General features: G+C 35.1%; 1 protein-coding gene across 11 annotated transcripts in view; it reads right to left on the bottom strand.

Annotated features, from left to right (window-relative positions):
• The window catches only part of LOC138940997 (uncharacterized), a 33,554-nt gene that overhangs the window by 6,391 nt on the left and 173 nt on the right, over nt 1-26,990 (bottom strand). The window contains exons 1-7 of one of the 11 annotated variants that reach the window (XM_070310239.1): nt 25,690-25,825; nt 25,505-25,562; nt 24,770-24,917; nt 19,075-19,251; nt 12,436-12,703; nt 7,793-7,890; nt 6,658-6,810 (exon numbers count right to left, since the gene is read on the bottom strand). In XM_070310239.1, the coding sequence (XP_070166340.1) occupies nt 6,658-6,810; nt 7,793-7,890; nt 12,436-12,703; nt 19,075-19,094 (539 nt within the window). In that variant the 5' untranslated portion in view covers nt 19,095-19,251; nt 24,770-24,917; nt 25,505-25,562; nt 25,690-25,825. The other 10 variants (XM_070310245.1, XM_070310237.1, XM_070310238.1 and 7 more) reach the window with 10 other exon arrangements.

Here is a 26,990-nt window from a genome sequence, read left to right as displayed (position 1 = left end):
GTAGCTAGACCTTCGCATCTGTTACGTACGTGGGTTTGATCGACGCGTTGAACGTCGTTGTGGTATCGGGGCGAGATTTAACCATGGACAGACGCGACGAGATCAGAGAGAAAGAGGTAGAACGAAGGGTAAAAACAGAGAGGATAATACATGGAAAGGGAGAAAGACAGATAGATAGATAGAGAGAGAGAGAGAGAGAGAGAGAGAAGAGTCTAAAAATATTGTTTATTGCTCCAAATGGGCGCTCACGCGCTCATGTGTGACAACCGCTTCCATTGCTCGTAAAGAGAACACGAGAGACAGAAAAGAGTCAACGATGAGGAGAATGAAAGTAAGAGGGGTAGTGATACGGAGAAAGAGATAGATGAAGAGTTTTATTACGGGCGTTGTTGAGATTGACTGTTCTCAAATGGAAAGATATACGTGAAGAATCATCGTGTTGTGATAGAAGCGCGTGCACATAAGTAATAATGTTTCAAGCGGCTGCTAGACGAATTCGATTATCGTATATTAAATTGTAAACAAATCCATTGTAATTTAATGAGAGAGAACGGAAGAATGAAAGAGATACACGGATATACATTTGGCAAGAAGGAGCAGGTTCGAAATGTTTTATTGCGTACTTTGGGATAATATTTGGGATAATTGAAACCATTAAGCAGAAAGATAGGACTCACTCCTGAATGACAGTAATAAAAAGAATAATCGGCATGTCTTGTATAAGTTATAAATCTCGCTTACGTTAGATGGTAGGTATGGATGGGGAGAAGATATTAGGAAGAAAACTACTTATTCTATTCTACAATTGAAATTCGCGAAAAAGCAATAATGACGCGTATATAAAAATTGATTAATTGATTGTCAAATGAACAAAAAAAAAATATATATATATATATATATATATATATATATATAGGGTGTCCCGAATTTAAATGGCAAAATTTTAAGAGCGTGTTAGGGACCGAAAAACTAAGACAAGAAATCCTTTAGAGATTTGCTCGTTTTTGCTCCATTTTAGAAAAAAATCGCAAAAATTTAATCTCTCATTGTCAGCTGCTCTCTCGAGTCGATTGGCACCGAATAAACTTTCTGTTTCAAGGTTCCTTACACATGTAAACACTTGATATTATCCATTACGGCGCCAATCGATTCAAGAGAGGAATTAAGAGACCGAATCATAGATGCGGCGCACCAAATATCACTAGAACAATGTCTAGCTGCAATTAATGAGGTCAGTGGTAGATGTAATGCTTGCATTGCTGCAAGAGGGCAACATTTTGAACAATATCCGCATTAAATAGATGATAACATAAATAAAATGTAAATAAATAAGTAAAAAAACGAAAACTTGTTTTGTTTCTTTTTTCTTTTTTTTTTCGTTATTTTCTCCAAAATGGAGCAAAAACGAGGAAACCTCTAAAGAACTTTCCGTCTTAGCTTTTCGGTCCCCTACACGCTCCTAAAGTTTTGCCATTTAAATTGGTGACACCCTGTATATTTGAATCGGATTCAAGAGAGGAAGAAGAGATATAATATTATCGAGTATCTCGCCGAATGTAGACAGAATAATAGAAGTACATTTTAGAATTCGTAGAGGAGAGTCTTTCCCATGACGGTCAAAACTAAAAATCCCACGAGCAGTATGAAGATGAAAAGCAAATGGAAGATGCTTGTGGAGAAGGTACAGGGGAGGAATCCGTTACATCTTTTCGCATTGAGCGGACTCCCCGACGCGAGATTTTGCCTTTTTCCCCCCGCAAGCTTTTCGGGGAAGAAACAGATTGTTAGAGCGGCTTGTTATCGGTTGACACAAATGCGTCGCAATTGTGTTCTCCGGGTGTGTTATAGTCTTGTGATATCCGTTGCGAGTACGACTTGTGCGGTTTTCTTGTCTCTGCCTTATTTCCGCTCTTTCGGTTCCTTTCCTCTTGTTCGATCGCCTCGGGACGATCTTTTCGATGCCCACCAATATTTCTTCCGCAAGATAAACGCATCGTTTCTATTTAAAGATTCAACTCTTCCAAGTTTTTTTTTTTTGTGACATTCATATTTATTTATTCATTCATATGCAAATGTTTATAATGTATTGAGAATATAATTCTTATATGTATATATTAATTATTAATTTATTAATTTAATTAAAAATATATTATACTTTAAATAGTTTGCTTATATTATTACATTGATTGTTTCTCTCTCTATTATGGTATAAATAAGAATCAAATTGGAATCTTAGAATTTTAAAATTCTCTCTTAAAAAAATCGAATTGACGTTTATTAAAAACGTAAGAGATTAAAATCGTGAATTTATGTTGGATAGAAGTTACGTTTTAATAATGATAGCTTCGCTACAGGCGAATCAATTATTAAATTGAACAATTAATTAGCTTCGAATGAAAATTTTCTCTACGAATTTATATATCTACGAATGTGTCCGTTTGATTGTTCACGTTCATCTCGCCAAAATCATCCTCTCGAAAGAAAATGCGTAAAACGCGTTAGGTTCACTGGAAAATGCGTTAACTCCACTTAACGAAACTGGCTCGTAATAGAAAGTGCTCTTAATTATTTGATTTTGAAAAAAACATGAAATTCACTCTCCACTCTGCGTGACCTTTTACATGTTCGCAGATAGATCGCAATATATCGCTGAATATATATATATATATATATATATATATATATATAACGGCGTATTCGTACTTTTTACTAACGTAAAAGGGAGATAAAAATACACGATGTTTCGAGAGAGAAGTTATGTCGCGCATGAATATATAACCGAGCCGAAATTTAAGTTTTCGCTATACAGTTCTAGGATAAAATCGGTAACGCCATTGTCACATTGGTAGAGAAAGACACAGAGAGAGAAAGAGAGGGGGAGGGAGGGGGGGAGAGAGAAAGAGAGTGAGAATGTCGTCGTACAAAATATTCTGTCTCGATGCCCGTCGGCCTTACCTATATCGATAATTTATCGCTCTATCGATTTATTAGACGTACGTGCTTGGCAGTCGCCGTTTTCGCTACGCGAGCGCCGGAATGAAAAACGTGCCTTTTATAAATATTGTCCCGAGCGCGACACGTTGAAATCGGTGCGATTTCAGCGTGCCCGCCCCGTAAAGTGGCAATAGCTCGACTGACAGTTACCTGAGATCTACTTCAGAAAAAAAAAAAAAAAAAAAAAAGACGGGAAAAGATCATTATTCCGTCATCTCGTTTGCGTAATCGATGAAAAAAATTCCGTCTGCGTAATCGATGAAAAAAAATTCTGTTGCTCGTTCGATGAAAATCCGACGTGGATTTTCGCGTCTAGATATTGGGAATTAAAGAGCCTCGTAATTCCTTTCTCTCGATATACCCTGCGATTACGATTAATCAGAAATTATAGATGTAATTATAGATGATAGAGAATATTTTAAATTTTTTTTTAAACAATCGTTCGAAGATGATACGCTGCAACAGTATTTAAAGAATAATAAAATATATATTAGAATCTTTTCTCTTCTATACCGGGAATATTCTAAGTGAAGGAGAGAGCGAGAGAGAGAGAGAGAGAGAGAGAGAGAGAGAGAGAGTGATTCGGAAATTTTATTTCCAGATCCTTTCGCTGATATTCCGAGGGAATTCTCATTTTCAGAACACTGAATATATCCTGAGAACATCCGCGTTCATGTCACGTCGTCAGTTAAAAGGATCGTCAGGGGCATTTGCATTCGATTTTACCAGATCCGCTCCGCTCGGGCGAGAAGAGGGAGAGAGAGAGAGAGAGAGAGAGAGAGAGACGAAGGGCTAAATATTTTTATCATCGATCGATGCGACAAGTCGAATGTGACACACGCTGGGAGGGCTATTATAAAAGCATGTGCACACGCTGTTCGCCCGTTTCCGCGCGCGCGCGCGCCACGCCTTTTGACCCTCCGTTATATACATATATAATTAGACGATAGGAAAAGAATTAATCGACAAATGTGTTATGGGTGGACGTTTCCGATTAAATTGCCCGTCGTTCGGCATCGTCGGCGCCAAAATCACGTTAATTAAATCGCCTGGGTGCTATCGCTCGAGTTAAAACGACGGTAAAAGTGAGCCGACACGCGGGCGTGCATGTGACAGAATTTTTTAATCTTACATTTAAAGATCACAATAAATCGAGAAATTTTTAATTAAGAGACTTTTGTTCATTAATCGGCTTTTCGACGCGTGAAAAACAAAGGAGCTTTTCGTTCCTTAAAATCATTGAAATATTCTCTCAATCGCTGTAATTTCCGATGCAATTTTAAATGGAAGTAAATGTTAAATCAAAAATTTATAATTTAAATATATCTTAATTTTAGAAAACATTTTGTGACAATTTTATTTCTGAAACAGAGAGAGAGAGAGAGAAGAGAAATTTAAATCGCATCTAGTGATTCAATGTACGCGTATGTACTTGATTCTTGGCTTTAAAGCGTAGCTTCAAAAATTCACAACCGTTTTCATTGTATTTACCGTTATTTAAATGTCATCAAAATGTTAAACGACAAACCATCGTTCGCCTTTTTCTCATCGAAAAACTCCATCCTTTAAAACGTCAAAGCGAAATAATATGGCGAAAAGCCATTGCAATTCCAAAGGCGACAAATCGCTCGCCAGCGAAACTTTCGCGAAGGGATCGCTAATTGGACTATCATACGAAAACGCGCGAGATTGCATTCCAATTAAAGCCCCTAAGACCCTAATTAAAAATAATTAATTTTTTTCCTATCGCAATCTCTCGCTTCCACAATTTTGTCTCGTTAAAAGTGTGCGTATGAGTTGTTTTTTTATTAGAATGCTTTTTACTCTCCGTCTTTCTTTTTTAATGGAAAATAGAGGAGAAATATCTATTGTGTATAATGTTGCTGTGTAAAATATTGAAGCAATCATATTTGGCCATTTTCTCGGTAGGAAAGTTGAAAGGCGCTACGTAATGTACATACGTAAAAAATTCCGTATCCTCGCGCGTAAATATGTCGGTACGGTTTTCCTTTCCGTGGAAAATGATAACCGTTCGCTTTTTACCTTCCGCCTGTTTCTACCTTATTCCCTTTGCGAGAAAATACGAGATCGCGACGACCTCGTCGCATCTTGCGACGCGTTATCTTACGTCCATGTACCATTTGATACAGATACACCATCCTCTGCTGCTGGAGAGGATTTTCTCCCGTGCGACGCGCGTCCAACATTAACGATGAAATATCGCGCTATCCTCCATTATCGAATCACACCGCGTACGTTGGAAATTCCGATACTTTTGTGTACGTACGTGTGTAAAAAAGTAAAATAAAAAAAAATTCAACGATGAACTTTCTCCGCAACGAAATCTGCTTTTGCGCAAAATATTGCAGTAAAATTTTAATAACGATAAAAATTGTTTATATATATATATACATACATATAATTTACTCGTCTATTTCGATCAATTTTTGTTAATTCTTGATATTGAAGATTTCTCGCAAATAACGAAATCCCGATTTGTCTTTTTCGCTCAAACAATTTGTATTAAAAAAAAATATATCTTAGATAGATTAAAGTGTAATAAAAATTAAAATTTAATCTGTATTTGAAGAATTCAATTTGAAAGAACTAATACACACCGTATTTTCTAAGAGATGTTTATCTTCTTCGGCCGTAGCGCGTTCCAGATATCGAGCATTCGATCAAATATTGGGAACACCTGTTCTCGGGATACGACTCGATGTCTGCGCGAATATTTACAGACGGGATACGAGCCCGCGGGAGAAAGAGCGGGAGACAGAGAGAGAGAGAGAGAGAGAGAGAGAGAGAGAGAGGAGAATTCCCTATTCGTAGTCTGAATGGAAATTCAACAAGTGTCCGGACGAGGACTCGAGGGAACGGCTCCGGGTTTCCTCCGTAACTTTCCATACCGGTGACGGGTGGTACAGTCGCGCAGGAATAGGGGGGTAAAGCTAACACGAGAATTAACTGCCGTTTATATGTACTAACGCTCCTCAAAGCGATACCACTCGTAGAGAGCCGCAATTTGTCTTAATACAATAATTACCGTCTGTGAAGAGCGTCGGCGTCGCCGCCCTTCACCGCGCGGCGTAATTATCGTGTAATTAGCGAAACGGATCTACATAACGCGCGGGATGCCTTTTAAGTTAATTGGGTAAAGATTGCTCGCGTCCGTGAAAATACATAATTCCCGGATCTGAGGAAATATAGCGACAACTGAAATTTTATTCTTGACGTTAAGGATTCGCATATTTACGAAAGATAGATCATCCCTTCTATAGTTGCTCTAATGATTCTATTTTCGCGATATTTAATTACCCTTAGAGATTTATAATATTCATTTAAATGGACGTTGGAGGATATTTCGAGAAGAGAGTTGAAATTAAGAATCTCGAAAGACCGCAAGAGAATTTCAATTTTGACAAATGTCTTTAAGCTTCATTTTTCCTTGAATATTCTCATCGATGAACAAATTTTTAGTCATCCTTTCCATGCACGTTTCGCTCGATGATCACCCGAATGTCATCCGAGTGAAACGATGCGCGAGGATCTGCACAATATCTAACGAGCTATGGCCAGAATTTTGCGGCCGCAATTTCACGGTCGTCGGCCGCCTTTGTGTCGGACAATGCTCGAACGATCTTCGGGACCGATTAGATTTACCTGAAGTCCTCTAGGCGCGCTTGGAAAGCCTCCTTGCTCACTACGTCGTACGTCTGCGTTTTGCTCTCATCCCTTGGGACGGACACCAGCGGCCACGTGCTCATGTTGTGGAGATCCTGATCGGTTATGGCAAATCTCTGCGTCAGATTCGACCTGGTTTTCAGACAAAGAATGACACGCATTAGGAAGAAGAATATGTAATTTATTGAAATGATTAATTTATAATTATTAATTAACAAAAGAAACTATGACAGGAGAAAATGACAAGAATGAATATCTAAACTTACATTGACAATTAAGGATGAGAGAAAATATAACAAAAGTACAATACAATAAATCTATAAAATCAGCTGTTAAAAAAGAAAAAGTTTTCATATATCTCATATACATATATCCATGATTAAATATGCGAACTTACCTCTGTTGATTAAACATTTTTTTTTTTTTTTTTTTATTATATGTTTTAAGATCTCTTTCCGACCTGTTTTTTACGTAACCGTGAATAAAAAATGCGAAAAGTTTAGTGTTTGTGAAGGAAAGTTTGTCAAAAAGTCAAGAAGTTTCGTTCAAAGGGATTCAAAGTAAGACCACCGAACGTTTTGCTTTTAATCGATTCGCAAAGCTTTTCCAAGCTCTTTTAAATTGTTCGCTACTACTTCAATATTCCGCAAGACGTTTGTTTTGTAGAAACGTGTTGCAACTACGCGCTTTGCATCTCGATTGCGAGAATGGAGGAAGCCGTCCGTTCTCATCACGCGAAATGAGACGGAGAGGTTTCTCCGCACGATCGATGAAGACCCGAACTTCGTCGTTGAGGCACGTGGCCGGATCAACAGGAATTAAAAATTGCTCTGGTAGAACGATAATTACACGGAGTGTATCAAAAAATACAGAAAAAAAGAAGGATTAAATTGCGTTATTATAGAAACAAGCGTCTGATATTGATGGGGAGATCCAGCTTTGTTATAAACAAAAGATAAAATACCTCAAAAACAAAAATTAAAAAAGAGGATTATATTAATTTATATTGTATAATAAAGTCTCGTTAAAGAGAGCAGGAAAAAATTTAAACTTAAAAGTTCAAACTCCGAGACGTATATCCTGTAAGGAAAAAAATAATTAAAGGAACACGTACCTCAGAGTGTTACCGTTGGTGTAGATGAAAAAGGCCACTTCGGATCTTTCCAGCTGCATCCTGGTGACCATTTTGCCCAAGTCCGTGGCTATCGTTACCTGCAATTGACATCGACCATCAAGGAATACGCACATGTCAGCATGAAATTTTCAGAAGAATGCAATGTGGTTTGAAAATTGATCGTTCACTTAATAAAGGACCGTTCTGGCAATTCTTCGCGAAGTCCTTTCTGTCTACGAACAAGACGCTCGAATTGTCTTGTTGTCAGAATAATAGTATTAGGGATGTTCTCGCGGAATTTTCGTTAGAGGAGGACTAATTGTAAGGCTCGAGTGGACAGCCTTGTAAGTGGTGGATATGTTCGCGAAACGTATATTGAGTGGCTAGTCCGAGTCTCGAATATCTTGAATGGCCACTGCCACTCTTCCCGATCGTTTTGACCAAACGAAGAAATATCTCGGTAGAGATATTCACGATAGATGCTCTTCTCAATTTTTTAAATCTTTCCTTCATGGATTCGTAAATTATCAAATTTAAATTTATCGTCCTATTTTCTTGCGCCGCGGATACAAGATATTTCATTTCCCGCAGCTTTTGATAATATAGATCTCAAATTCCACAAATTATTAAATCCACAGATATAGATAGAATCCGATTGTTAGATTTTTTTCGATCGTATAAATTTTGAGACGGATCCTAGGTCATAAATCTCCGCTGTCGGGATCCCTTACAACTTCTCGCCTGTTCGGTTTAACTGAAAATTTTCCTCGATGGCTAAGAAATCTCATCAATCTAAAAGCGCATTCGAGAGGCCGTTCTTGGTTCTGTTTCGATCCACCAGCTCGCGACAGCAATTAATATTGCATTAATGGTACCGGTGATAAAATTGTTTTACGAGATTCTCGCTACGATGCCCGGAACAATTATTAGCACGGCTACAAATTGTACAGCAATCATAATTATATTTCACAATTGTAAATACGAGTATAAGTGCGTTGATGTTTCGTCGACGATTCTTTTCGCCTTCGAATAAGAGCTTTCATCGTGAATCATTTTCGAGGATCTTGTACCCTCGCCTGAGAGTATCTTCTTGTAAACTACAACAGAAAGTTTTCCACTAGCTTTCCACCAACTTTTCGCCAATAATGATCGTATACAGCGGAATAATCCGAGACTTTGTTAGCGTGCCACGAACTTTTCAAGCCGGGAATTTTGGCGTCTCGAGCGAGTTATCGTCGTTGCTCTGATGAAATTCTGGCAAAGTTGCCGGAAGGATAAGATGAGGATGAACGTGAACTCAGCAAGATATCGCGATAGGTGTGATTTTATAATCGCTGTATTTATATAAGTTAAAAAATATACTGCTTTTATTATATATGAAATTATTATTAAATTTATGTATATATTTCTGGAATTGTTTTCTTTTCTTTCAATTTTAAAATTTCTGATTCTCTGTTTTCCCATTTGATATAAGATGCATGAATTCTCGACAAATTCTATTGTTATTTCAGGTTTCTGAGATTTTAAAAAAATTGATTCATCTTGATTACTTCCAAGAATTCTATTTGTACAAATTTCTTCTTTATAGAATACTAATTTCTTGTTTCTATTGAGCTTGTTTAGCTCTAAATATTCTATTTAATAAAATTTTCACACCATAATTTTTTAATTATAAATTATTTTTCGCGTAGCTTTCAGTGAATTCTAGAGCTTTATATATTTTTATTACACTTTGTTCTGTTCTCATACAGAGCGTATTCACTATAAAACTAATTTATATAAATTTTATGTAAATTTTATTAATGTTAAATTTTAATTATTAACTTGATAAGGCGATAAAGTTTAATATTACGAGAAATGATGAAGTCCAATGTGTGTAGACATTTTTAAGAAAGCGTAGAAAAGTTTTTAGAATTTACTTCGAGCCGAGGAAAAATTTCCAGAAGCTCTTTGCGGTGTGTTAAATTATAGAGGGTGTGTCGAAGTGCAGGGTGCATCGACGTGTGCGAGACACTTGTCGGTCTACAAGTGCGAGGACGATCGCAAACATACGTACATTCTTTCGACGCTCGTCAAACAAGTAACTAGAGATCGAAGACCGTGGCAGCTAACATCAATGCAATGAATTTCGATTTGATCTACCCTTTATTCCTATGAGGGCCGCGTTTAATACCTTTGTAGATTGACGATTAGGTAGAGCGTGGAAATTTTCTTTTTACAACGACGCGAGACAAAATGCGGCGCAATAATTATTTATATTTTTATGGTAAGCGCATTAAAATTCACTTGATCGAAATTTACTTATTGTATAACGGATTTCTTAAATCTTAATTTGACATAATTCAAAAAATAATCTTAAATTATATATATATATTGTTTTGATATCGTAATTATTAAATATACATAGTTACTATATAAAAATATTTATTATCTATATAAAGATTTTAAGATAATATTAATTTTATTTAAAGATTCTATGGAATGGCATTAACTTGTGAAACTTGAATTTAATACTTTAAATTTAATAAAAAACTGAAGGATAATATAATTGAGATACTTGCAAGATATATTAGACGTACCCCTAAGATTAGATTTTTCCATGCGAGGGGAGGCTAAACATCAATTACGTCACTGTCCCCTTCCTCTCCGATCGTTCTCATCTTATTTTATTTCATCGTCCCTTGCACGCGCTCCCCTTTGCCGCGAAGTAGCAAAAGGGCGACAATGTGGCATGTGTACGCGCGCGAGTCGATAATCCGAACGTGCGTGAGAGAATAAAATAAAAATAGACGGCTCGTCGCGCGCGAGAGAAGAACGGCTGTAACGTAATTTCTTCTGCCGCTGCGCCGATCGGAAATCGAATCTCGCCCTCGGCGCGATTTTCAACGAACACCCGTCGTTTTCATCGACAATAGGCCTTAGTCGCCATATTCGTAATAGAAACGGCGAACGCACGCACGCACGTACACACACACCAATGATCAACGCTCGCGAGCTTGCATCTCGATCTCGCCGCGAAACGCGCTTTAAGCGTTTTTATTTACTTATCTATCATGAGCCATACACGTTAGATTTTTATCATTTTCATCTGATTGTTTTAGGGAAAAATCAACGAGATCGTTCGATCTCGTTAAATATCCCCAGTGAGTTCTGTTTCGTATTTCCACGTGATTGGAAAATTTCATTGATTGTTCGGGAATATTTTTAGCAGAGAAAGCCGCGGGAAGGTATTCAATAAAGATCTCCAGATCGTCGAAGCGGAAGATTAATTTATGAAATTGGAATCTCTGAGAATATGTGTTGCAAACGACACTCACAACGTTCATACAGATAATTTTGAACGATTAAAGAAAATTATTCCATTATATTAGGATAATGAACACGCATAAGCGAGAAAAGCCTTTCCCTTTTTATTGTTAGAGTTAAATGCAATTTGAAAATGAGAGGATTAAGGCAATTAATTGCGGAGGTGGTAGAAAGGCCTTAATTATAATACGACATTGTTCGGAGAACGTAAAAATACCGTAGGTGCGGTATATTTGTTCATTCTCTCTCGTTACTTTTAAATGAATCGCCATCGCCGATCGATCACCGGTGAATTATATCAACCTAGCGTAATTGTGCTCTTTACATAATTATCAGGGCACGATGCACGCGCACGCGTAACTATTCACCCTTCGCTTTAGATAATGTCGAGAAGTAGTAGTTCATAAAATTGGAGTTTCTCGGCGAAACTCGCTTAGGTAGCTATAGGACCAGAATGATTGTTTAAATTAAATTTTACTTTAATACATGGAATCGTTGAAGAATTTTCAAATATTTAACTTTTCAATAATAACCTTCTTCTCTCGGAACACACGATATATAAAAATATAAATTATATCTCTTTTTTTTTTTCTGAACAATTATAAATGAAAAATTAAAATCAAGATTTTAAAATTTAAATTTAAAATGTTTAAAAATTTAAATTTAGAATTTTTAATAGAAGATAAAAAAAGAGGCACGCGCGCGCTTAATGTTATGATTTACGAAGTATATGTATTCAGTATAAATAATAACACATTGATTAATTAAGAAAGATTAGAGATTCGAATCGGAATAGAATTAATTCGTTTTGCTTCTCTGGATTTATATTCAATCATAAGGAACAAATTCGGATAATGTTATTGCACTTGTATTGGACAGGGTAAAATCTTTTCGAATCATTGATCGAAATGTTCCATTTTAATAAATTCTTTTTATTAAGATTTGATCGATAAATATTGATATTAATATTAATGATGTAAAATGTGTATCTTTGCTGTATAAAACTTTAAATATATTCGTAAATGGTGCTCTGCCGAAGAGAATATTTTATAAAAACGTATTTTTTTTCTATTTTCTCTCCTAAAATTGAATCGGAGTTTTGTAAAATAATATTTTCTCCATTCTATAGAGAGAAGATTGTATTGGAATTGAATTACACAAATGATTTTGATTCGAAATCTGACGTTCTTTTATTCCTTCTCATTGAGTTGAATCGGTAATATCGTATATAATTTTTTTTTTTTTTTTTTTTTTCAGAGAGTCGATACATAAATAAATCGAATAAAAAATAATTTTGTTTCGAAATTCTGTTAATTAATTCGATTCATTTTGCTCACCTGCGACTCTATGTCGGACACCTCTTGACGATAGATCAGGATGTCGTGGAGAGTGTTGGCAGTCTGCACGATTAGGGCAAGGATCGGTATGAAGGGCAGAACCAGCATCTGCAGCAGCTGGATCCGCCGGCCGCGACGATGGGCCGGATCGGTCGCACGGGCCCAGCATGACTTTTTCCGATTTGCCTTGGTCCCCGAAACGTCATCCGACGACAGACTCCTCACGGAGCTCACTTCCGCCACGCACGAACCGTTGCGCGGCGACATGCTGAAGAGACCGCAATGGAAATTAAAATCGTTCAGTCGATCAATTTATTTTATTCTTTTCGAATTTATAAGAAATTATTGCAAGAAGAAAACTTTATTTATTTGACGTATGTTAAATATTTACAGGAATACGTTGGGGGAATGTTTAAAAAAATATGATTTATAAAAAAAGGCTAAAATGGGGAATCTATTATTTAATTGCAGATGCAAATGAAAATGCAGGTGAAAAATAATAACGAAAATAATACAATAATAATGATAATACAATAATGATAGTGCAGAGCAAAAAAAAAAAAAGAAGCAATACTTTGCAATAAAACATGTAACTATTTTTGTTAGTGTAAAAATTTCTAGAATTTTTAAATTCTAGAATCTTCTTAAATATGATCATTAAATGGATTTTAAAATATGATTGTATTATAAAAATAAAAAACAAAAAAAAAGGAAGTCCATTCTATCATCGAATAAAAATTTAATGATTTCAAAATTTCATAATATACGTGTTAATATATATACACGCGCAAGATCTAAAAATGTAAAAAAATTTAAGAGTCGAATTCTCGAATTCGGGCAATCTAAAAATCGAAGAAAATCGAAGCGTTTAAAAATATTAAAAATTTAACCATTTGACGGATCAAAAATCTAGGACAATTCAACAATCCGGATACATGTACGTCATATAATTGAAGTTCAGAAACTATGGGGGAAATTCGATTAAAAATCTATCATTAGCTCGATCGTTTTGCGGTGGAATTGTTCGCGATGAGGGTCAAGCTTTTATTTCCGATTTATTGGGACGATACGTCACCTCGTACGTCCGAGCTTTCGCAATCGCGATAATAATGACAAGCCGACGGATAACAAGTTCGCCGGTGGGTCTTTGTAATTAAACGCGATGCGAGCTTCACAATCACGCTACGCCGCGAAAAAAGAGAGCTCTCGCGTTCAAAGCCTTGCAATTGCGAACTTGCAATTTGAGCTCGATAACAGAAAGCGGAAATATATCCTGTTCCCTTTTCCACTCCTTTTTTTTTTTTTTAATAACCACGTAGCTTGTTACATTCGTGTAAAATCTAGAAACTCGACGCTTTTTCGTTTTTTATTTTTCTCACTTTCTTCATTCTGTTTTCTTTCGCGTTATCAAGTTCTGAAGAAAAATAAAGCAAATACAGCAACATTTGATATTAGTATCGCTGAGGATTGAGAGAAGGAAAAATTTGTCTTATTAAAAATTAGATCATATTTTAGTGGAAACACCTCGAGTTAAATTTCTCTAAAAGTCAGCTTTGAAATACGAACGAAAGAAGATAATTTTGTTATTTATTTCTATATCTCGATTTCGACGAAAGATTTTTAACGGATAAATGGACATTATATGCGTTAAAGTGGATCAATTTCCCATTTTGCCACGATTTATTCTATCGTTAAATCGAAATGGCTCGTAAACGCAGCGAAAATTGGGATTCACGAGGAAAATTCCCGAAGGTAAGATAAAAAGATCGCGATCTGTTTCATCTCTTTCTCTGTCGTCTCGTTATTTCCAGAATTCACGAGATATAGAGGAAGAGAGAAAAGGTTAAGCGATCGCAACGAGCAAGTCTCTGACTTCGTTGAGAGTCTTTGATGTCGATCCCGAAGGTGGCAAAATCAAAAGCTGTCGTTGAGAGCAAAGCCGTCTCTCTGAATAGCGTCTGATTGTAACATGAGGCTACATATCGGGAAGGAAAAAATTAATAATCCGCCGATATACATTCTTTTTTCAAACTTGTCAACGGCAGGAAACTGCCGTCGTCATAAAGCGGGAGCGAAAATAGCGTAATAGTATTAATTTCGTATTGAAGTGGAAAGAAACCTTCATCTAATACTTCTAAGAAAGTAAACTCGATAAATTACGTATAGGGTCTTTTACGGTTTTATAGATCTCTTTAGCTTCAGCTTGAAGATCTGAAAAGAATTCTATTTTTAATTTTACATATTTTTTTTCTATTTTTCTATATTTTCGCTTTAATTGAAAATTTTCAACTATTATAGATTCTTTTGCGGTTTTATAAGTCTTTTTAGCTTCAGACAGCTTAAACAGATCTGATAAGTTCCTTTTTTTTTATTTTATATATTTTTTCGATTTTTATTTTAATTTAAAATTTTCAACCATTCCAATCTTGATTTTTAAAAGAATTCAGTTTTTCGAATGTTCGCGATTTGCGATGTAATCTTTGAATTTTAGATACTCTTGTGTGTTTGTTTATTTCAGTGTATATCTAAAAAAAAAAAAAAAAAAACTCATTCCTATCAGATCTAATTCAGATATTTATTCATCTCTTTAAACGGTCAAGTTTTTTTTTTTTAATTAGAAAGTAAAAATTAAAAAATTTTTTAAATATTCGGTAAGAAATTATTTTTATTTTTTGGATGATTGCATTGAAGTATCATCGATTTTGTTAGTCTTACGACGAAATTCTAAAACATCGTACATCTTGGAGTAACCTAGGCTTTCGAAAATTTAAAGGGAACCGACTTCTTGATAATCGTGGCCCTGGCCACTGAGGGTTGTGACGCGATGCACAATATGCATCTCCGTTCTACCCTTTGCCTTCGCATGTAGTAACACGGTAATAAACTGCACTACAACAACATCGATGCATAATCTAATGGCGTGTCGCTGCTGCCTGTCCTGGTTAGAGCAAGAGGGAGAACGGCCACCTTGCAAGCAGGCAGTTAATTGCAACGGAGCGTGTCTTCGTTTACCATCTCGCGTTACCGGCGATGCGAACGTCGTATCGAAATCTAATAACTTCCGTATCGATTTATCGAATTAATTTAATCTTTGCCGAAAATTTGAAATGCACTTTGATTTCCCGTAAATTTCGATGTAACTTCTCGTAAGTAGATCTGTGGAAATAATATTTATAATGTTTCCTCGAATAACTTTTTGGACGACAGACGTAGAGAATATCTAACATGGAAAATATAAATATTTGTGAAGATTTATGTTTATGTTATGAATTATTTATGAAACTATCTCTCTTCTATTAACTTACAAAAATGTGTGTGTGTGTGTGTGTGTGTGTGGTTAATGTAAAGAATAATCTTACATATCTATATGTTAATTAAAATCTTATTTGAAATATTTTAGTTTATATATTTCTTGTTAAATACCTTAAATAAAATAATCAATCGAAATAATTCTTTTTTACTCTATAGGCAGTAAAATACTTAAACAATATTTTTACAAACTTGTACTAAATTTTTATTTACTTCATACTTACGGTTTATACATTCTTAGAGTCTGCTTTTATTGATGTTTGATTTAATTATATTAGAGTTATTTTTGCGAAATAGAATAAAATAAATTTTTTTACGAATGATATTTTCTATTACATAATATTTAAAATAATACAAGAAGTAAAAAATATTTGAAATATTAGAATATATAAGTTTAAAACATTTAAAATATTGTTTCAAATAACAAAATTGTTGATAATTAATTTTTAAATTATTATTTTAATTCATAATCTTAATTTATCCCTTTTAAATAAATATTTCATATATTTCTAGACCTCTCATATATCTTTATGGAAAGTAAATTTTCAAATATATAAATATTAGACAAAACTAATATTTAAGTGATTATTTTCAATGGTATACGTCTGCTCACCATTGAATATCGCATTCTGTTCCCTTTTTAAATAACCAGTGATAACTGGAATTGAAAGAGAGAATTTGCAGAAGTGAAGAAGATGAGCAAGAAACTTTAAGAACCATTGAATTACATGGATGCGCGTACGTTGGGCATTGTGTCTATACGAACTTGCATTCTACGATAAAGGTGTTTTCGAATTTCAAGTATTCGCCATCCTTGGAACAATGTGAATGTATCCTCGACAATGCAAGGATCGCTCTCGTACCGCTAATGAATCTTGCAACCAGAAATCCGAAAACTCGCGGCAAGAATTGAGAACGCATCGGAATGCTCGGGAAAATCATCAAAGTGATTCGCGGTCCTTCAATTTTATCATTATTTCCTCTGAAATAATCTGTTTTATGAGTTCTGAGAAATTCTGAAGATTTTACTTATTTAATCCTTCGACGAATTTTAGAGTGCGAAGATTCGAGGAAATGAGAATCGCATTTATCTTGCGTGATTGTTTCAGAGATAAATTGTAAATTAATTATACGAGAGTATTAATTTTCGAAACATCCCGTGTGCGCCCTACAATCTGGGACAGAAATGTCACATGATCGATGGGAATTAAATTCGATGCTGACAAGAATGCAGCGGAGAAATGCGATACAATTACAAAGCTGGCATTTCTGATAATTTCTTTGATTCGTTTGAAAAAATATATATATATATTACTATCATATATTTTCGATTTGATGTTTATCGCAAGCGGATTTAAATGGCTAAAATTTAATTATCGAATATACTCTATTTTTTTACATAGACATACGCATTAGGATAATATGATATGCGAAGAAAGCTAGAAAATTAATTTGCATTTGCTGCCATCGACTTAAAATCTAAAAGTAACATCTAAATATGCACAATGATAATAAAATATAAATACAATATATAATATAATATAAGCTGCTTCGGACATTTACACAAATATTTACAAAAAAAAAAAAAAAACTTTCTCTTATATTTTTGTTAGAAAAATATATAATATACATATAAACACGTATATCTTATTTATACTCAACATATATACACTATTAATAAATGTAATAATAAATAATACTCACACAAACAATTAACGAATATTATGCACATATACTTGATCGCTATATTTTTCTTTAAAATCAAAGTGATTTCTATTTATGGCTCGCGCGGATCAATCATAAATATCATGACGATCGAGCCATGTTATTAGTGGATAATCCTTTTCGCATGCAAGCTTCATCACGTACAACGATGATCCACGATCCGCAAAGCTGTCGAACAATGCGAATCGTCTAGAAGCTGCTCGAAAGCTGCTTTTCGTCATTGAGTGGCCAAGCGGATTAATGGCTTCGTCGCGTCAGGAAACTGAAACGCTCTCTATCCATCCCCGTTTCCCGCATTGTAAGGCATATCTCGAGTTCGTTTGTATTCCCCAAGTACGAGAGAGAGAGAGAGAGAGACTCTCGTAAACAGGTAGGATTAATTAAGCCCTTTCGCGCGTGGAATTATTCGTGCTATCGGCGAACGTTGCTTTATGGGAAAATGCCGCTTAACCCTTTGCTGAGAAAATTAATTATCTCGCATTGTTATTATTGTTGTTTACTTTGTATAGGAAGAGAGATCACGAACAACGTATTTGCGTACAATATCTGTGGATTAATAGCGTATAGTTTGTATCACGATTGCGGTTGTAAAACGAAAGTTGAAGTTCACGCGAGCTTAAGTCGTTTACGATACAAAGCCATAGTATAAAGCTGCGATGTATAGGATATCATTGGCAAATAGTTTATCTAATGAGTTTCTCGCGCAAATTTAAATCGATTCTCTCTCGATGAAAATGAATATCATCTTTTTAATTGCAAAAATTGCCAATTTTTTTTCTTTATTAAATATCAAAATATCCTCGCAATAAATTCTTATACAATATATATTGTAAAATAATTGAATCTTATTTTCAATTAAATGAAAAATAAATTTTATTATTCGTTAACACTTTTTTTTCCGAAGCTTAATGTTAATTCTTTTTTCACCTCTGATCGCTTATAATTTAAAAAGTTGATTATAAAAAAAATTCTCTCTCTCCTCTTTCTCCTCGGATAAGGCAAAGACAGTTTCAATTCGATGTATCGTATATAATCGTAGCTTAAAAGCGTGTAGCGTTCGTGTTGCGATCGAGACGATACATATTCGTTTCGCGCGAGTCTTTGCAACATGCACGATGCAGTTTCTCAAATATCTCCGAAACGCGACATACTCACTCTCGACATACAGCAGATTAATGTGCAGCCATTAGCAAGCTCGGAAGAAGCCGGTGAGAAGCTCCGGATCCGTCGTAAAGTAGCGACGAAGCCTGGCGGCCGAATACGAGGCATCTGATCGGCATCGCGTCAGATGTCGGTGAGAGATTAGATCGGGAAAAGGCGGCGGGATACGATCGTTTCCGTATTCTCGCTACATCACAATCTTTCGAAAATATCTCTAATAAATATTGAATGAATCGCGATACAGGACGAACCGTGTCGAAAGGACGCGCGAATCGAGCCCTTTGATTACGAAAATGTCGTTGGTGCGAAGACTATAGGGTGAAGTCGCTTTCGGATCATCGAACCGCGTAAAACGTCTTTCATCGTTACAAGGGGTGTCCGATCGTCAACCCCGCTTTTTCCCCGGCACGATTATGTAGATGTTCCCGGAAATGATGTACTCACTCGTTGTGTATGGTGAGCATGACTGCGGACCGCAGCGGCGATGTCCACCCTCGCCTCTCGCTTCTCGGTCTCGCTCTCTCGATCCTGATTCAATCCGGTCGCCAGAATCCCGGCCGCTGAATGGCACGGCCTCGCGGGCCTATTATCTCATAGAGAAGACGGCAGTCGTTGCTTGTCCTGTCCATTCAGCCGTGACATAAAGATGCGCGCGCGCGCGCGCGCGCGTGGTACGGAAGGGTAGGAGGGGATGGTCGTATCGTAAAAAAAAAACCTCTCTCAATGGCTGTTACAAAATAATGCGAGCGATGCCTGCAATCGTCAGCGCGAACGCGCCAACGATCAAAGTGGAGCCAATTTCGGAGCATTATCGCGCGGACGGATCACAGGCTCCATAAATGCTTTTTTGGGTTGCATCCGTCGTTAAACCTCCGTTCGGTGGTGTCGCGCGTGATTTGATTACTTGTTTTTCTTTGAAAAATTTTGGACTATTTTATTCTCATTTAATCAGAATAAAATAGTCCAAAATTTTTCAAAGCCGTTCATGACTTGTAAATCTTTATATAAAATGTAATGTAGAAATCAAGTTGACAATCGCAACAATGTCCATTTTCGGCACATTTCGAAAATAAAAAATTAGCTCATGGATAAAACCGGAATTAGGACGAAATAATGAGCAGGAGTCAAATATTGACTAAGAGAGGCGTGAAAGATATTTTAAGTTACAAAAAAAAAAATATTTTTAATTTTTTATTTATGGTAATAAATATTGTTTGTTAATCTGAATTTGCCGCAATTAGATCTTTAATTTAGAGTAGATTTTTTACGCGGAGAAATTTAGAGAAATTTCGAATTTCTCGAAAATTGTAAGAGGCAGAGTCCATTTACTAAAAAGTCCATTGCCGTTAAAGGAATCCACAGAAAAGTATTTCTATGCTCGCCTGTAACTTGTTGTCGAGTGTACCTAAGTGACTCTTGAATCTAATGATAGAAAGTCGGTGAGGCTTGAAAGCAGAATTCTATTTAACGCATCTTCCGGTAGATGAATAAAATTTCTATAACTTATTCCCGTAAGGGAAAGATATTGATAAGAATTTTTATTAAAATTATTAAAAGAATTTTCAGAGAGAGTCTTTGAAATTTCAGATTATCTTTGTAATCGTTATTTTTATTTCGTTATTTCTATTTCAACACTTACAAGAGATAAACAAAAATTTTCTTATTTAAAATTAAGAATAGTTTGTGAATTACGCTATATTAAAAATATTTAAATTTCAAAGATTCTGATTCTGATTCTATATTTATATTTACTCGTCAATTAATTAGATATATAAATAAAATATATTTTTTTAAGCATCAAAATCACTTTTTCTCGTCTAAATTTTAAGCTCGAAGCGATTATTGTTTGAAATATTAAAAATGATTTTTATCTTTACGTTATAAATATTTATCGTAATAAATCTAATTTAAATTGAGATAAGTATCAAATATACAAAGATGTTTTATACTAGAATATTTCATTCTCGATTCGGTATACTGCCAACAACATTGTACTAAATGTTGCACACACACATAAAGGGGAAATTCGGTGGCATGTATCAATTAATTAATTGCTGGGTTAATTGACCGATCGGCAATATCGAGACTACACGTGCAATACGTGCTAGAATAGAATGTTAAGGTCCAATTAGTGATTGGATTCGTGGCTTTCGAGCAGATGTTGACAAAATTTATCGAACAATCGGAACCGACAAATATAGATAATAAAAGAATTGTGGTTCGCGTTGAATTCAATATCGTAAATTAATATCTCGCGTTTTACTCGTGATTAAAAAAATCTATAGCGAAAAGATTAATTGCAACAGTGTAAAAAAATAAATCAGAATTGACGAAATTTATTAATTATTTTAATCAAAAATATTTAAACTTTACAAGATCGAAGAATCAGATTTTGAACAAATTTTTGATAAAATTGCAAAAGGTCTTTATATTCACATTTTCAATTTAATAAAATGAATTATTTTATGGAGTTTGAGAGATAATAGAAGAAAATTACTTTCCCTCGAGACATATCATAGCTTCTTTCATGTATGTTGACGATACGAAGTGACGTTGAGTTGTTCTAGTTTCGAAGTATTGATATACACGTCAATGAGATTATGTCAAGCGGCTGAGATCTTTCTCAAGTAACGCGTTACAAACATCTGTAATACCGTGTCGGGGCTTTCGAAAGAGGTGACAAGAGGTGACTTTTACGAATATCACGATCAAAAATACAAACGCTAAAAGTACATCCTGTTACATCCCGTTACATCCTCATACATTCTGTTTTTCCAAGAATATCCATCAGCTGATCGTGTCAATCGATCACTTGTTATCTAATTTATATATTTCAGAATTCGAAATACTCGGCGCGTTCTTTTTGAAGAAAAAGAGAGATAGCAATGTCTTGATCCGTTAAATGGAGCCCAAGAAAAATGATTTTCTCTCGCGACAGTATAATCTTCCGCTTTGTACAAAGTCTGTCAGGCAAGAAATTAACACGCCAAGAAAATAATCGATGAACTTTTATCCACTGAGGAAGGGAGAATATTCCTTAATAATAATTAACATCGTGCGATCTCGAATCTTCGATAAACATGTTGGTAAGCGCGGATTTAAAATGTCATTCAAACGAACGGTTAGTTCGAATTTAAACGCGAAGGATCTCGAAAGTACGCTATATTTCGATATTCTTTGCGAGAAGAGATTCGCAATCTCCGCGAGTTAATCTTATCCCGAAGCGTTCTTCCCTCGGCAAATCGACGGCGATCGAGCGCAGTAGGGACAGATGCTTCCGGTACATTCGCGCCACTTGTTCACATTCATGCCGTTACGTCGATTTATCGATAACCACTGCTAACAGTACTTGCGAACGATCGAATGGTTCTGACGTTATCACTTCCGCTCCGCCAGCCTTTGCAGACTCCGACAGCGCGCGCCACGCCAATGATAACGACGTCATAATATCGATAACGAAAATAACGGCAAGGTCGAAACGGGGATCGGCCAAGCGTGTTTACGAGGGAGGAAGATTCGTTCGAGATTAATTAGCAATTAAGTAGAAATTAACCGATTCATTAATTATGACATTTGCTTTCTCAAATCGTACACCGCGTGTCAAAAATGTGTGTCACCGTATTTCTTTAAATTATCTTTAAAAATTTTATCGCTTTAGTTATATATATATATATATATATAACCAAAATTGTACTAATATTTTTTAATCGGCAAAAATGTTTTAACTTTAGAAGATAATTATAAACTTGTTTCTTTAAATTTGATTTTACTATTACAACGAGATCTATTTACGAATCTAATTATATCGCGTTTTATTATGTTATATAAAAATATTATTGATATAACGTGTAGAAAAACTTACAAAAAAAAATATATACAAAGATAAAAATACAAACAGATTATAAGAATTATAAATAATGACTGTACTGTGTGTGTGTAAAAGATAACATAATTAATAGAATACACAAGTATTGTGGTACGTCTCGTAATTTGTTAATTAAGCTAGAATTCTCATGACCACAGTCATGTGAATGTGATTCCAGTTAGGATTTCCGTACAACCGAGATGTGTCCGGCTCATGATATGTCTCCGTTTAATGTTTTAGCGAGTAGGACAACGACGGACGAAGCATAAATTACTACACGCATTTACGTCTCGTCACGTATACCGGGAGGCAGCGAAGCGAAATTCAATTATGATCTCGAAGGACAAGATGGCTCGCAGTATCCGTCTTCCCTTCGGCTTCTCCGCTTCATCGAGAGAAGTAGTTGCATCGGACAATTACGATCAACTGGCACTAGCCGTATCTCATAAAATGTAATACATATATAGCTATAAAGAAAATTAAAATGGTCCTCGTTATTATATAGGTATCCTCGTGTGTGTGTGTGTATTTTTTTTTTTGCGATAAAAAGTTAAACACGGATATATCGCGACAAATTTCAAATTGATCTTCTCTTAATTAAAGATTCGACCGATTGTCATATTAATTGGACAATTGAACTAAATCTGAATGGAAATATCTGTTAAAGCAGAAATTTTCTCTCAAATTAAATGTTTTATATATAAGTAAAGTTTCTCTTACACGTGCTAAATTGTTTCCTGTCTGTCTCTCGGATACGAAAACTTAGTTAAGTACGGTTAGTTAAGCGACGTTGACGCGAGAGCGTCTTTGAAAGGACTCGTCTCGACTCGTGCAGGGTATTGTAGCAACGCTCTTAATAGCACGCCCCTATTACGCTCGTCAGAGCGAATGAAGAAATCTGTGGTCCTTTCACGACCGCGAACTTCCGCGATCGCGATTGTGTCGAGATGACAAATTCTCCTCCGAGCAAAAAACGAGCCCCCAAGATTTTTTGCGATATTCTCCGAATAATCAAATTTATCGAATAGCGAATGCGCTGCAATCTAAGTTATAATAACGTTATTCGAAAAGCACGATAGATTTATCGGCGTCCGTGTTGTAACGAGATAATTATTCACGATGCGAAAAGATTCGCCGAATATATTTTCAAAGTATATACAAATATTATTTAATTCCATACATAAATTTTACGATACGTTATTATTTGTTCAATCGTACATTATTACACTATAGTATTATGTATAATATTATATTATATAGTTTTATATCATTTATATCATTTTATGCTGTATTATTACATATTTTATTATTTTTTCATTATTACATTCCAAAGAATGGAATGATGAAAGTGAAATGCAACGCGTATTCGATTAATGATAACATTTAATATGTGCTTAATATTATAAAACATGCATTAAATCAAACGGGTCATTATAAATGGAACTCTATTACTTTCGTGTTACGTATAAAAAGATTATGAGATTAATTGGTATCGCTATATTCGTAGCACATGAAAATTATTCATCCATTAACAATGATTGACCCACTGGTGTACGCATCAAATTTCGTTAATCGTCAACGCAACGAGCTCCGTTCGTTCTCCGCGAATTTTATCTTAGGATAAAATTCTATAGGAGACTCGATATGAAAAATCGCGTCCCGTATTCCTTGAAAATATTATTTTCAAATAAGATAAGACTATAATAATACTGTAACAGGCTGTCACTATATGAATATATGTGCGAAAATTGCTTAAATGCTTTCCTTTTCTATTTCGTATATACAGTATATGTATTTTCATACACAAAAATTATTATGTAAAAATTATTATCAAAAATTAGTTAGCTTCTTCTAAAATTTTTATTCCTTTATTTTATTATTATTTTACTATTACTTTAGTTTCTCCGTATCGAGTTGTTGTCCGTCTTTTTATTTCTCTCTCTCTTTTTTTCTTTCTTTTTTTTTTTTTTTTAGCAATGACACACGCTTGTCATTCAAGCAATATTAACGAAGCAATAATTTTGACATTTCGAACAAGCAAGCTTTTTTTAAAACTATCTAGTGGTTGGAGAATCGATTAAATCGAATTTTCACGCGACGATCACCGGTGGGCCGAAGTGCATCGTGCAAGGGTGAGGGAGGGGGTTTAGGGGAGGGGCAGGGGGGGGGACATCCAAAAGGGAGGGCACTCTAGCCGAGGCGAATCTCCGTGATAAAGGAGTCTCGTCGGAAGGAGCATGTCGCGCACACTTTAATAGAGAAAATTGATCTTACGCGTGTACAATCGAGAAGAACGAGGGGCACGTGGTCGAAGTCTCGAGTACTCTGTCCTCTTTCTGTTTATCTTTCTCTTTATCGCCCACTTCTACCTGTATCTCTCCTCCTTTCCCTATTCTGTACCTCTGGCCCCAGAGAGAAAGCACTTGAGTAAAAAAAAAAAAGAAGAAAAGAAAAAAAACTCGATTGTTAAAAAAAAAAAAAAAAAAAAGAACTTATATGATCTATCTAACCGCTTAGTAAGGAAATATATGTATATTCGATTATATGCTGGAATGTTCGTTAATCTTTTGCAGAAAGATTTGATATGGATAGATAGATAAATTAATCGTAGCTTCGTTTGCACTTTTTAACGTTATTGATATAACAATAATGAATTTTCATTGCTTCGAAAATTTTGCGAGAATATAATTTTGTCGATTATAACTGTAACGCTCGAGTATATTTTATTATTTTATGAAACGGAGAATTTTAATCACAACTCGCGTATTATATTCGTTACATAGGTAGAGCACACGGTGAAATTTATCAAATAAATTAATAGACTTAATCACCAGTTTAATACTACACAGAGATCTTGCAAATATATATTATTAAAGATTAATAAAAATTCGAATAAATTAGAATATATTTATGAATCAATCGTTTCAGAAAGGAGATACGATTCTAAAATCCTTATATAGAGTAACGTGTTAATACGATATTGCATATATATACGCAATCATCTATTACCATCTTATTTTATCGCTGCTCCTACGATGTCACCTGCGTCAACGGCTGAAATAGATACCTTTCAACAACAACAGTGTGTTTACATTGAGGAGAAAAAAGAACTCATTTTCTTTCTTTCTTTTTTTTTTTTTTTTTCGAATGTAGCCCTTTCTAAAACGAGTGCTTCATTTACTATAACTATTTACTTGGAGGCGATTGCGTCAAGTGCTTTTTCTTTGAGATCGAAGAAATTAGATATCTCCCTTCTCTCTCGCTCTCTATCTCTCTATCCCCCACGAACGCGAGCCGATTACCGCCGGAGCAAACAGGTGTTCCCGCGTGGAATGCGCGACCGCGTACTGAACGCCAACACGCGGCGATGGATCCGTCCCTTTCCTTCTTAGCGTGAGACCCTGTTGGGGGCGCGCGCATCCGCAACCCCGAGAGCGGCGCCACGACGTCAATCTCCCTGAGATACGATTACGTGCAGATATTGGTTTGTTAATGTTTAATTAAATAATTAAACATTAATTAATTAATTTAATTCTGCGCATTAATTCTCCCAGCTATATTATTAGCTTTGTAGAAATTATGTATCAAATTATGACATCGGAAGCGAAAAATTATACGCGTTTGATATATCGAAATTTTTCTCCTTTTTCATTATCTTTCATTAGTAGATGCATGTATATATAACTCAATCTATGCGCGCTCTGCATTTTCAGGGAGGAATGGATCTTACGACGATCGATCGATTCATTTATAGCTATTTATAATATTAATCTGCGAACCGAAAAGAGCCATAATTCGGTATTGCTTTAATCTATACTGTAGATAGTGGTATACAAAAAGAAATTAATTTATTTCGACATATCCCATACAGCACAGAACATTGCAGCAATATTGCAGCAACATTGCAACATTGCCGCAATGTTGCTACAATGTTGCAATATTGTTGCAATATTGCTGCAATGTTCTGTGCTGTATGGGATCTTGCATAAAAAAATAAAAAAAAAATTATATTTCTCGTTTCTAACATTATGATTCAATGTGATTATTGTGAGAGATTAAAAGAATACGGCAGCTAAATTAGTTTTCGAATTACAAAACAATTGAAGGAGAACTTTTCGCGAAAAAAAATTTCGAACAGCCATATGAATATCGTAAAGTACGTATATATTCTACGCCCAATTCTTTAGGCGGATTTTGTTTCAACAGAATCATAATTCGAATTGATTGCGAAGATTTATACTATTGAAAAAATCAAAATCTGCACTTTTTAGGCTATCGGGATAAAAATTGTATTTATAATTGTAAATGTCGTATGATATAAAAAGAATATGAAAAAGTAAAACACTCACAAAATGCACTGTCGGAGGACACACACATATATAAATAAATTGTCTAAAGCGAGTTTAAAATATGTTTATTTTTATAATATTTATTATTCTTTATTCTGTTTTATTTTTATAATTTTTATAAAAAAAAAACTATTTATTATGATTAC

Source organism: Polyergus mexicanus, unplaced genomic scaffold (assembly GCF_030449975.1).
Source record: "Polyergus mexicanus isolate NDT 795.1 unplaced genomic scaffold, iyPolMexi1.0 SCAF_18, whole genome shotgun sequence".
In the NCBI taxonomy this organism is placed as follows: domain Eukaryota; kingdom Metazoa; phylum Arthropoda; class Insecta; order Hymenoptera; family Formicidae; genus Polyergus; species Polyergus mexicanus.
This window is presented reverse-complemented; position numbering and strand designations above follow the sequence as displayed.